This window comes from Peromyscus leucopus, chromosome 12 (genome assembly GCF_004664715.2).
Source record: "Peromyscus leucopus breed LL Stock chromosome 12, UCI_PerLeu_2.1, whole genome shotgun sequence".
In the NCBI taxonomy this organism is placed as follows: Eukaryota; Metazoa; Chordata; class Mammalia; order Rodentia; family Cricetidae; genus Peromyscus; species Peromyscus leucopus.
The window spans coordinates 37,893,046-37,906,217 of NC_051073.1; the positions used below are offsets into that span (position 1 = coordinate 37,893,046).

At 44.3% G+C, this 13,172-nt stretch overlaps 1 protein-coding gene across 1 annotated transcript in view; it reads left to right on the forward strand.

Annotated features, from left to right (window-relative positions):
* Nucleotides 1-525: 525 nt before the first annotated feature.
* The window catches only part of Crybg3 (crystallin beta-gamma domain containing 3), a 111,067-nt gene continuing 98,420 nt past the window's right edge, over nt 526-13,172 (forward strand). The window contains 1 exon segment of the mRNA XM_028879448.2: nt 526-808. Within this exon segment, the coding sequence (XP_028735281.2) occupies nt 660-808 (149 nt within the window). The 5' untranslated portion in view covers nt 526-659.

Sequence of the window (13,172 nt, forward strand, 5' to 3'; positions counted from 1 at the left end):
TGTCGTTTTTGAAAAAAGGATTCTGGGAGTAGTCCATAGGTGAAGGGCAAGAACTAAAAACACACCTGGGTTAGGAAGTTACTCCACATCTAAGCCAGCTGAAGCAGAAGCAAGTTGCTGACAGCTGGACAGATGGAAGCCTGGAATCTTCTGCCCTGCTGGCTAAAGCTGTCTTTAGAATGGCTGACTGTACATTGGTTCCAGGGCAGCAGGGCACGCCGGTGCTGCATCTTGCCAGGTGTTTCCACAGACCTTAACTGATGACCCTCTTTTTAAAACTGCACTAACCTGAGAGAGGAAGCAAAGCATTTGCGCTAATTGTTCACAAAGCTAAGTGGGCTGCGGGGCTTGGGGTGGTTTGGGCGGGAAGCAGGAGCCTGGCTAGCATCCCCAAGGCTGCTCCTCCCGGACCTGCCGGCGGCCGGCGGCGGCGGGGCGGTCGCGGTCGCTGGCTCCTCCCGGGGGGCGGGCTGCTCCGGCGGGCGCGGGCGGGGAGGAGGAGCCGCACGGGGAGCGCTCGTGCCGGCCTGGCTGGAAGAGCCGCGCTGGCGGCCCGAGCCGACTCCGGCTGCACTCGGCAGGCCAGGGCTGCGGCCACCCGCGCTCCGGCCACCGCCTCGTCGGGGGGCCCGGGGACGGCGGGGCCGCGCGACGGGGATATGTCCGGCGGCCGCAGGAGGGGCAGCGCCCCCTGGCACAGCTTCTCTCGGTTCTTCGCTCCGCGGAACCCTTCCCGGGACAAGGAAGAGGAAGAGGAGGAGAAGCCGGGGACCGGCCAGCCGACCGGCGCGAGCCGGGGCGCCGCCAGGTGGGAGCCGCGGGGGCGCTGTTCGCTTCTTCTTCCTCTCTGCTCGGGTTTCCTCCGGTCCCGCCCTGGGTGGCTTAGAGCCGACCAAGTTCTTGCTCCTGGCCGGTTCCCTGCGCGCGCTTCCTTTCCCGCCGCCATCGGGGCTCGCCGCTCGGTCCCCATCCACCCGGGTCCGCTCGCCTCCCACCCCTCTCTGCGAGTGGTTTGGCATCCTTAGTCCTTCACCCCCTCGAAGTGATTCCTAAAAGAGTTGCCGATAAGAGCTTCCCAAGACTTCCTCCAGAATCTGAAGTCGTCGCCAGATTTGTTTACGGTTTAAATGATGCCGCCCTTCCTCGTTCCCATCTCTCTCTCACTCGGGGCATCTGTCTGAAGCGCTCCCCTTCGGGGAACCAGGGCTAGAGCTGGCTTAGTTTAATCATCATTGTGTGCCCACTTTCCATAATCTTTTTTTTTTTCTCTACCCCTGCTACTTTAAAGATTGACATTAAAAAAAAGTCTCATTAAAATGCCCATTTTTCAGTCTCATCCTCCCTGAAGGAGGTAACTCGCTCCTTTTCTTTCTTTTTCCTTTTTCTTTTTGAGAAGCGAGGCCAACTTCGGTTGCACCAGAAGAACCTGTAACCCATGTCCTTGGAAGGTTGCCCTCTAGAGAGCTATATTTACCTCTCACTAAAGACTTGGTGATGGACTTCAAAGAAAAAAATGGATCAGAAACAACTGACGGTTCTGGTTCCATTACTATTTAAGGTCTGTGATTTGCTGTTAGTCCTTTGTGCTCCTTGGTTTTTCCTAATGGTGAAACATTTCCATTATAATCACCTGTTGGCCATTTCCTTGGAAAGACGTATTTTGCTGATTACAATTGACTGGTTATTCTCCTTGGAAGTTTCAGATAACGATTGTCCTGGTTGTTGGATAGTTTAAGATTCGAAGTTTCACTGTCCTTAGTGATACTTTTGAAATCTGGCAAGTCTCCCCTGGGATGTGGTTCCTGTCAAGGCGGTAACATCACTCACAATCTTCAATGATAGGAAAGCTGTAGACTGGGCACCGGTCGGGAACATGAGAGTGGTGGAGCGGAGTTAGGCAGGCCAGCTCCTGAAATCCTGCCTGCTCCCCTGGCCTATTTGCCCTTTTAAGGCAGGCACTCCTCCCTTCTGAACTCTCTCTGCCTGGGGCTGACTAATCTAGCAGCTAGATTCTGTCACCTATCGCTTCCCGCTTGACTCTTCCTCACCACCCCATAGGTAGGGGCTGTGGCTTTTCACAGTTTTCCTTGTGCTTTTCCAACACTAATTTTGTCCTCATCTTCTTTGGAACTGGCCAGATGTTTGGGGGATTGCAGATAATCCCTGGTGTGGGTGTTTAGCTGTTTCCTATGGGTTTCAATCTTTCTTGTCACGGGTACAGAGAAACACAAAGCTGTCATTGACAGTGTAATGAAACAAATGGGGCCACTCAGTAGTATCCACCGTCCCAGTAATAGAACAACCCTGGTGTTCACAAGATTGAGAGCAGAATTGTGATTTCTCACTGTGATCCTATTTCAAAATGAAAGGGGCATTTTGGTTGTTTCTCTTTGTGGTAGGAAAATCTTTTAGTGTTAGTGAGAGCTGGGTTCATCTTTTGTAGTAGTGGTTTTAGGGTAGAGGAGTTAGTCCAGTAGATATGATATTGATTGGTATAGTAGTAGGTAGCCACGTAAAGCTATCCAGGAAAAAGGCTCCCACATAAACAGTAGTGACAGCCTGTAACGTGTCTTAGCAGTTTAAGATTTGGGAAGTGATATTTGTCACAACTTTCAACAAACTTGAATGATCACACCTATCTTACTGTTTTAAAAAAAAAGTTTTTAAAGAGAGCTGCTCTAACTTACATAAACTATTCTTCACCTTTGCCCCCAACACTGAGACCCCTTTGTGTACATGACCTATTATCGTCTGCCTTTTTTTTGTGCCTGTCTTGGGATGAAATGGTTTTTCTCAGGCTTTCCTTGCATAGGCTCCTCTCCTGCCTGAACTCATTGTGTAGGCTTAGGAGTGTTTTATTACTCAGCTTACTCATGGCCAAATACAAAACAGGATACACACTTCTTAAGAACAGAACCCCCTTAGCAGCTTCTTAAGGACAGAATTAAAGTGAAACATAAGTATTAAGGAGACTAATGAAAGGCAAGTTTATGACATCATCTCCGTCCACAGATGTTCGCTACCAATGAGGACAAAGGCCAGTGGGATACACTGGGATAAGCACAGGGTCTTCAGAGGTTGTTGGGTCTCTACGATAATGTTCTACACACTGTCGTAGTTCTTTACTATTTCCCTGTGTGGAGCCTAAGACAGCCTTTGTTTTCACTGTGTGCTGTGTGCTGCTAGGGCTTCACCTGGTGTGAACACATCATTTATTTATTGAGTTTGCTGCTACTGTGCTCTCGTTAAACCTTGAGCAATCAAAGAAGGTGAAGGATCACCTTTTGTGGAGTATTTAATGTGTTAGTCGACCAGATCCCAGAAGTCCTTATGCCAGCCCAGGTTCTGTACAAATGAAAACTACAATTAAAAGTTTTCACAGGAAACTTTCAAGAACTGGCAGATTTGGCTGGGTGGTGGTAGTACATATCTTTAATCCCAGCACCTGGTTGGCAGAAGTAGGCAGATCTCCGAGTTTAAGGCCAGCCTGATCTAGAGAACAAGTTCCAGGATAGCCAGAGCTATACAGAGAAACCCTATTTCAAAAAAATTAAAAAAAAAAAAAAAAACCTCTTAGATTTCAATGTGCCTCATTTTGACAGTCGTCATTGTATTGTTCAGCCCAGTTGATTGAGACGTTAAGACCAGACTCCTTAGAAGACATAGGAGTCCAGTGGGAGCCTTAGGGCATGGGTGACTTTAAATGGCCTTCTGTGAGTGGTGGATGTTTCTGTTGGTAGAGAACTTGGGAGGATGGGAGAAATAGGAACAACTGTGGCAGATGGTCCAAGAGGCCTGCAGGAATTTACAGTCTGTTAGAGATGTACGTTGATAAGACAGACAGAGAGAGAGAGAGAGAGAGAGAGAGGTATCCAGAAAATTAGGTTGGAGTTGAGTCATTAGGTCTCTAGAGAGAATGGTTGGCTCTTCCTGGGAGTTTTGGATTTTTTTTTTTTTGAATGGCTCTGTTCAGTGGATAGGGTTGACATGTGAAACTTCGTAGGGGAACACCTGCCTTCTTATTTTGCCAGCTTTGTGAAAATGATTGCGCAAGCTTCTTCCTTGCTGTATCGCACGATGAACCTGTTTATGGGTTCCCTGCAATACCTGTAAGTCAAAGGGAGCTCATACAGTGTGAAGAACATTTCTCAAGGACTGTTTGTGTACCTACCCTGGGCAGAGAACTTTGGCTTGAGTGTCTCATTTATACTGTACCCACAGGCTAAAAAGGGGGTGCTGCACCTAGAAACCTCTTACAGTTTTGAAGACACCGAGGATGGGACAGTGCTGAGTGGCAGATTCTATTTGGATTTGGGGTGTAACAGTTCTTTAAACTGGGCGCTCCTGTCCATTGTAGGATATCTGACGTCCATGATTTCCACCTACCAGTTGCCAGTAAGTAGCATCTCTGGTCACTTGGCTAACTCAGAACACCTCCAGGGAGGTGAGTGGGAGGGAGCAGCAACAGTCCCAGTGGAGAATGATTTAAGTGTGATCACAGGGGAGTAAGACTCAAGGGTAAGGGTTGAATTTAGGTCTCCGACTTTATTGATCGGGTTCATTAAACACCATTTTCTCTTCCACCCATCAAAATCATACTTTTTCAACATATGTGAAAAGCTGGAGGGTTGTGGCGCACACCTTTAATTCTAACACTCGGGGAGGCAGAGGCAGGCGATCTCTGTGACTTTGAGGCCAGCCTGGGCTACAGAGTGAGTTCCAGGACAGCCAGAGCTACACGGAGAAACCCTGTTTTTTTTGGGGGGGCTGGATGTGTTGGATCGTTCCTGTAGTCCTGCCATTCCAGAGGCTGAGGCAGAGGACTGCTCCAAATGCAAGTCTGAGTTACATAGTGAGTTCTAGATCATTCTGGACTATAGTGTGAGAGACCCTGCCTCAGAAACAAACAAAATACACCTCTGAATAGAGAAGCTCTTTGTTTCAGAGTGGGCACTATGACTTTGACTTTCAGTGAACTGTTAAGAATATCAGTGATGGAAAGAGGGTAAGACAGGCTCCCTAAACTCAAGGTCAGTGTCTTGTCTTGGTATCGCCTTTCCCAAACGCAGATAAAGAGTGGATCTGTGCTGTCGGTTAGAGCATTAAAGAGGTCATATAGTGATTTTCAGCCAACGGTCATATTTTATTCACCAAGTGGGTTTGTAAAAAGTAGTTGGGGGGTGTTGGTAACTGTCATCACAGCTGAAGGTGTTGGATGACAGAGACCAGGAAGCTAATGGGCTGTAGAGCAAGAGATAGGATTGTTAAAAAAAAAAAAAAAAAGAAAAGAAAGAAAGAAAGAAAGAAAGAAAAAAAAAAGTATTCTGATGACCAGGCTGAGAGCTATTGGCCTTTTGGTTAAGCTGAGATGAATAAGGACATGCCTGTGCCATGCCAGCAATTCATACTTGAAGTAGTAAAAATGCCTAGCAAATTCTAGAAGCCCTCAGAGGTGTGTATCTTCTTGGTCTGCCAGGGTAACTTGGAGCATGGAACTTACTCTTGGCAGTAGAGAAGAAATGGGAAGCTGTTTTACAGTTTTGAGATTCTACCTTTTGTAAGTGGGGACCCCCCCCCCCCCCCCGTGGGTTTTCAGAGGATGCCTGTGGGATTGCTCATTTGTGAATTCTTGGTGTAGGGATCCTTGGGAAAGGATTCAATTATGCAATCTAATGTCCTGGAATTGTAATCAGAACTCCTGCCTTTATTGAGCCAGAAATGTTTTTAGCATTTTTATTCACCAGTGGAAAATACCTAGAAAGAATAATGACCGTTTGTAAAGCAGAAAATAATCCCTCAACAAAGTATTCCGTTTCCTACTCAAAGTTCTAATGGCATGTGGAAGCTCAGCTATGTTAGAAATGCTGAATACACAGTGGTGGCAGGAAGGTGTAGGTTGATACAAATTCAACCCGGGGCTCCATTGAAAAGAGAGAGTGACCATGAGGTGAAATTGAAGAAATTATAGTTATTTCGAGTCTGTTAACTCTCCAAGCTGATGTGGTTGCCGTGTGCGTATATTCCCAATATGATGCTGCACAGTGGCATATAAAGATGACTAGAGTAAAGCTGACCTCAGTATAAACTAAATATGGTTTTCCCCTGGATGATTTGTTTGGCTCAAATCATTTTCCTGTTTAGAAAAATATATTTCACTTATTTGTGTTTGTGTGTGTTTTGTGTGTGTGTGTGTATATATATATGTGTGTGTGTGTGTGTGTGTGTGTGTGTGTGTATGTGTGTGTGTCCATATATATATGTATGTATGTATGTATATGTATGATACATGAATGTAGAAGTTAAAGTTGCAGGACTCTGCTTTTGTCTTCCACCGTGAAGTCCCCAGGGTTGAACTCAGTTGTCAGGCTTGACAGCAATTGCTTTTCCTGGCTGGGCCATCCCATTGGCCCACATTCTTCCCTAATGTCATATATCGGATAAAGATGTTAACTGGGCCTCAGATCTCACAGCAGCATCTCCCTGAGTATGTTTTGATTGGTATTGTTAACCCAGAAGCGTGTGGGAGATGGGATCCTGGCTCTAGCCAGAGGCAGACAGTAGGGCTTTCTCTCTGTTCCTCTTGTTCCTCCTCGACTCTGCGGCCTCAACAAAAGAGTTTATGCCTAGGTGGAGCCAGAAAAGTGCATTCCTTGAAGACTCAGAGTTCCGAGTGGGTAGTGATCTGTGCACCGAATAGTTTGACGCTACCGAGGGCCTGCTGAAGGTTTGTAGCCAGAGATCATTCACGCCAGTGTTTAGCAGGTGGGTGTTACTAGTTAAGTGCTGGAACAACTCCATCAGGACTCTCTCAGTGTTTAGCTTCTGGAAGTATTTCAGGGAAGTGTCTCAAAACACAGAAATAGCAGTCTGCTTAGCCACTTAGGGTTTTGATTTTTTTTTTTTGTCCTTTTTGTTCCCGGCAGATTAGTGATGACAAAATGAAACTAATGAAAATGAAACCTTTTATGAGAGTCCTGTGCTTGCGGATTTGAACAGATACAATATTTTTTCTTGTCATCCCTCTGTGCAGCCTTGGGGAAGTTTCTTTACTTCATCTCACACAGAGGATTGAAGGATTGGATAGGGTTCTTGGCTAATCAAAAGTCTCACAGTACCAGTGGTAGAATCAGAAGTCAGGTGGTGCTTTCTAAATCCAAAGCCTACACCATGTGACAGTATTCTCTGCTGAACTGGGGACGAGCCGTAAGAGAAGAGTGGCCTTGGAAAATGGTTCTGAATGAAAATGAAAGACAATGGAATGCAGCTAGACATCTGGCCACGTGGCTGGTGGCTTACCAGAGTCTTTACATGCTGCTTGTCCTGGCGGTGGCTGCAGTGTCTCCCTCCTCAGCCTTCCGCTTCCCAGAATTCTCCTCTCTCCTTGTCCTACCTACTTCCTGCCTGGCCACCTACTTCGTGCCTGGTCACTGGCCATCAGTGTTTTATTTATATAGAACGATATCCACAGCACTAGAGTGTGTACACTGCAGGACAATTTGTTTTTTGTTGTTGTTTTTTGACAGGATCTCAAGTTATAATTGAGACATACACATTATTAATCTATCATGTAACACTGGGTGGAATGTGCAGATGAAATCACAATACTCTTAAGTCATTTAGAGGTCATCTGCTATCCACCGTGACCAGGCCTCGAGTTACAGTACAGGGCAGTTGGCTCTTAACCCCCAGGCCCCAGCTTTAGCATGCCAGCCAAGACTCTTCATGCTAATAGGCACGTAAAATGAATGGGCTTTATACAGTAGGAAGACTTAATATTTTATTGGAAAAGTCATACAAAAAATGCATTAGTCAATTCCTCCATGCACGCCTCCCCTGTTGGATCACATGACTTGAAAGCGTCCATCTCCAAGCCTGTAAGAATTGAGTGTCATTTGTGTCAGGCAGTTTCCTGTGTTGTGGGAATCCAGCAGTGAGCAAGATGTGGCCTAGGTGTTGTTCTCCCTTTACCCACCACTCCGCTCCCTTTTTCTTTCTTTCTTTCTGAGACTGGGTGTCGCTCTAGCCCAACATAGCCTCCACCTCACTGTGTAGCCCAGACTGGCCTTGAGCTTAGGACCTGCTTGCTTTAGCATCCCTGGCACTGGGATTATAGGCTTGGACCATCACTTCGGGCACACTTCTATCTTCCTCTCTTAAAAATAAGTACCACGGTGGAAGGCAGAGGGCTGTACAAACAACCAAGAAGTGTGAACCTGTGGAAGACCTGCTTCCACTTTTTCCCCAGGGTACTCTTGAGAGGGATGAGAAATATTTAGATAGAAAGATGGAGGGGAGAGAAGACAGACAGAAACACAGGATAGCCTCTAGAGGGCCTGGATCAACATCCACCAGCCTCTACTGTCTCTTCTAAAGGGCTTTTTATAGGAATGCCAAGGGGTGGAGCAAAAGACCTCCCCCTAACTCACCCTTCTAAACACCTGGTGACCACACACATGGTCAAGCCATCTCTTAATGCAGCTCTGCTGGGTAAAGCAAGCTCAGATCTTACTAGGAAACCTCTGTGGACCTCCATGCGAACCTATTCTTGAGATTTATTTTTTTAAATCGGAAATTGCTTTAATTACACGTAATCTGTTTCTTCCAGTATTTCTGTATCAATATCTAAATAATGCTTTATTATTACTTACTCATTTTAGGTAGTGTCTGTTAGCTTCTGATTATGGTAGATGAGTACTTACTTATTTTACACCCTCTCTGGTTCCCTCACTTAGTTACTATGATTTGAGGGCTTACATAAAAAGTGAGTCCTGAGATTTTTATTACTGTGTAAATTGACTTTGTTTAGCTAAGCCCTGTATTATGATTCTTTTCCTTTGTGTGACCTTTTGTTCTTCCTGCAGCAAACTGCTTCTCTTTTTTCTCACTGTTAACTTCTTCTAGGATGCCCAAGCACGATTACAAAATTTCTCTGTTTTCTTTCCATATTGCCCACTTCACATCTATGTGTGTCATCCCCCTCCCCCGACATCTCCTTCCTCTGATCTCATTCCTCCCCCTATTTGAACCTGCACCAGTTCCCTCTGTGCTTTGGATTTCATGTTTTCCTTGGTTAAATCCCTAGTTATGCAGGATTATGTCCAACAAGGAATGGTAGACATGACATACATTTTTAGTTTTGACATTTCTGAATATTTTTTCCCCCTAAGGATTCTGAAGGTATTTCTCCATTCACTTTAATTCTGTTGCTGTTTGGAATTTTTCTAGCAATCTCATTTGGAGGCCTTGTCATATATGTGACTAATTTTTTTCCTTTGTAATTTTTGAGAAAAGTCTAATCTTTTAATCCAGTACAGAGGAGAAGAATAGATTTTACATAGGGTCCTTTTCATTTTGACGGGCAGTTGCTGTGTTCTTTTCCTTTGGAGAGTTTTGTCTTAGCCATCTGGGTTGAAGGGTTTTTCTAAAACTCCCCTTCTGTGGCCCCTTGTACTTGAGTCCCAGACCTTGAAGACTTTAATTTTTTTTTTCCCATAATTTCCTACCAAATGACTGTAATTCTGGATGTTAGTTGGGATGCGAGTTAACATTTTCAGTCTGGTAAGTTTCTTCCCTTACTTTTGCCCTCCAAGTCACTGGTATTTTTCTGGAATTCTTAGGCTATGCCAGAATGACAACTGCTTTTGCAGCCATTTACACTGTAGTTTTATCCGCCCTAAATGGTTTCTGTCTGGCTACTCTTCCAGACTCTTGGATGTGGTACCCCTTGCTCATTTTATCTAGTAACTGATTTTCTTTTATTTACTTGTTCATGGTTATTTTAGTGTTTTTCAAAAGGATACAATTAAATGTGCTTTCTCAAAACTGTACAGAAAACTCTCTGTGTGTATCTCTGCTGTTCAGCTTTTTATAATGCACTGAACTTCATAACCTCCCCTCTCTCCACTGGCCACAGTTGCTGAAAGATTGAACAGTCCAGATCTCTGCTCACTGCTTTTAATCCCAACACTGGGAGACAGAGGCAGGTAGATCTCTCGGAGTTCAAGGTCAGCCTGGTGTACAGAGCTAGTTCCAGGACAGCCAGGGATACACATTGAGACCCTGTCTCAACAAAACAAAACAAAGCAAAAGATAGACATTAGGTGTTCAGTGCCAATTTCTCTGAAACTGTTGGAACAAAGAGAAGACCGATGGTGATGGCTAGAACTCCCAGGTGGCTCTCAAAATATAGGTGGTTTTGTTGGTTGTGGTGGTTTGAAAGAAAATGGCCCCGGGAGGGAGTGGCACTACTAGGAGGTGTGGCCTTGTTGGAGTAGCTGTAGTCTTGCTGGAGGAAGTGTGTCACTGTGGAGGCGGGCTTTGAGGTCTTATATATACTCAAGCCACGCCCAGTGAGACAGACCACTCCTTGTTGCCTGTGAGTCAAGAGATGTTAGAACTCTCAGCTCCTTCTCTAGCACCATGCTGCCATGCTTCCCACCGTGATGATAATGGACAAAACTTCTAAACTGTGAGTGAGCCACCACAGTTAAATGTTTTCCTTTGTAAGAGTTGCCATGGTTACTGGGTAGTGGTGGTTCACACCTTTAATACCAGTGCCCAGGCGGCAGAGGCAGGCAGATCTCTGTGTGTTCTAAGGCCAGCCTGGTCTACAGAGCAGGTTCCAGGACAGCCAAAGATACACAGAGGAACCCTGTCTCAAAAAAAAAAAAAAAAAAAAGGTTGATGTCATGGTGTCTCTTCACAACAGTAGAAACCCTGGCATAGCGACCTGACATTGGCATAGCGACCAATCAGAATTTTCTCTCTTGTAATTGCCAGCCTTCCTTCCACAACAGAATATTTTGCACTTTATGTCTCAATACAGGCAACTGGCTCAGTGAGGTGTAAACTCTGCCTTTTGCTTTCTGGTGAAGCATCAGGAGTCATGCTCTGGCTGCAGATGGCCTCTTGCTGGTTAATCAAAGTTGAAGCTGTGAGCTGTAGTGCTTTGGTTGTTTCAGTGTTGTAAGTAGTTGGGTAAGGATCTGCTTTGACAATAGTGTGGCATATATTATGAACAGGGAATTCACCATGGTGCAATATTTGTAGTTTAAGTGTCTAGTTATTCTTAGTTATGTTTTCACCGATTTCTTGTTTTTCCTCAGCTACAATATTAGGTCATTTAAAATCTCTTTCAGTAGTAAATTATGCTTTTGTAAAACAGGCGTTAAATCCTATGAAAATATAGAATAAAGGCACCTTCAAACTCTGGCCTCTCAAAGACATGTCCCATCCATGTATGTATCTACATATGCAGATATTTTTACAAGTAAAACATTCTCTTTGGGATTGAAATTTATATATATATATCCCCTCAACAATAGTGACTCTGATATTTTCTACAATAGTCCATATGTTTAAATAAGTAATAAAACCTTAAGATTTAATCCTTATAAAAATCTTAGTTGTGCCTGCCATCTTTTATCAAAATCTTAAGTATCTAAGTGTCTTTCCTTCCAGAGGTTTTGTATTCTGCTGGATGAGAGAAAATATATGGTAAATTGATACATATAGCATGCTTTAAAGTTTAACTAAAGCAGGATGAAGGAAAAAGGCAGGGTGGGTCTAGAGTAAGGTCTAGGGAAGTGTGATCATCAAAGCCTTCTCCTGGGTAGCATTTGAGCAGAGATCTGGACTGTATCTGGGAGTGATGCATGAACACATCCAAACAAGAACTTTCCAGTGTGAGAGGACACCATCTGAGGGTCCTGAGAATTCACAGTATTGTGTGCAGTGTGGGCAGACCCAACAAAATGGAAAAAAAGAGAGTGTCCATGATATGGAGAGTGGCCAGCAGCCCCATGAATTAGGAGTGGGGAGGCCCTAGCAAGAAGTTGAAATATCATTTAGCTTTTGAATATCTTTTTTTTTTTTTTTTTTTTTTGGTTTTTCGAGACGGTTTCTCTGTTACTTTGTGCCTTTCTGAGCTCACTTGGTAGCCAGGCTGGCCTCGAACTGGCTCTGCTTCCCGAGTGCTGGGATTAAAGGCATGCGCCACCACCGCCCGGCTGCTTTTGAATATCTTTTGTGGTCCTGTGCTTACATATTTACATTGCATATTTATATTTATCTTAGAACTTACAGAAAAGGGAGGACTCAAGTTTGGAGGTGGATGTCAGCCACGATCAGGCTCTGTAGAGCTCTGAGGAAGACATAGTTTTGCTTATCTTTCAGTCTTCAGTCCTCTTTCAGGACTATTTTTGAATGGTATGTGGATGTCTGCCTTGTGCTAGTATTTTTTTTTATTTGCTTTTTTTGATACTGGTGATATATATATATATATATATATATATATATATATATATATATATAAACATATTAAGGAATATAATATATTATAAATATATTAAGGTTGTATATATATATATATATTATAAATATAAAGGTAACCTATAGCCTTAGACTTAGACAAGCCCTCTCCCATTGATTTGTGCTTTACCCCCAAATGCCTCATTAAAAAAAAAAAAAAAAAAAAATATACCAGCTTGGGAATTCACATCCCAGCTGAAGGGTCCCGATGTTTCACTTCTCCGTGAGGTGATGTTCAGAGTCTGAAGGGCATGAGTGGACAAAGGACTCTGGGAAGAAAAGAGCAGTCGTTCAAGATCAGCGAGCGGCAGACAGTGCAACTCAAGCTGCTGAGACTCTCACTCCGCCAACGAGGGCTGAACTGTAATTATGGGCTTGTGTTGTAGGACAGAGATGGAGGAGAGAAAATAAAGAATCAGAGATACGTGAATCACAGAAGGCCAGCATATGGAGTAGAGCAGCGCCAGATACGCTGAGATTGCAAAGCAACCAAATCTCATCATATCCATTACGTTTCCTCCTTCCCTTGATTCTTTTTCGGTCCAAAGATTTCTGAAATCATTCGAATGCCAGATGTTTGAGCTGAAATACATGCTGTTTGGCTGCTTTAAAATTGCAGCCTCTAGTTACCTTTTAATTTGGAGCCCACAAATAGCGCCATAACCACCTGTTTTATGTCCTGCTAATGGTCATTTAAAAAGTACTAGTGCTGCTCTCTCCTGCTAGCAGTCATCATTTATGAAAGGACAGTTCTCCAGGTGGCTGTCTCTGAATCATTGATGTGGAAATCTTTTCTTCATAGAGGCAGAATAGGGCTTGCTAGATGGGATTGCAGGCTAGTGAATTAAAGTCAGTCTAATTCA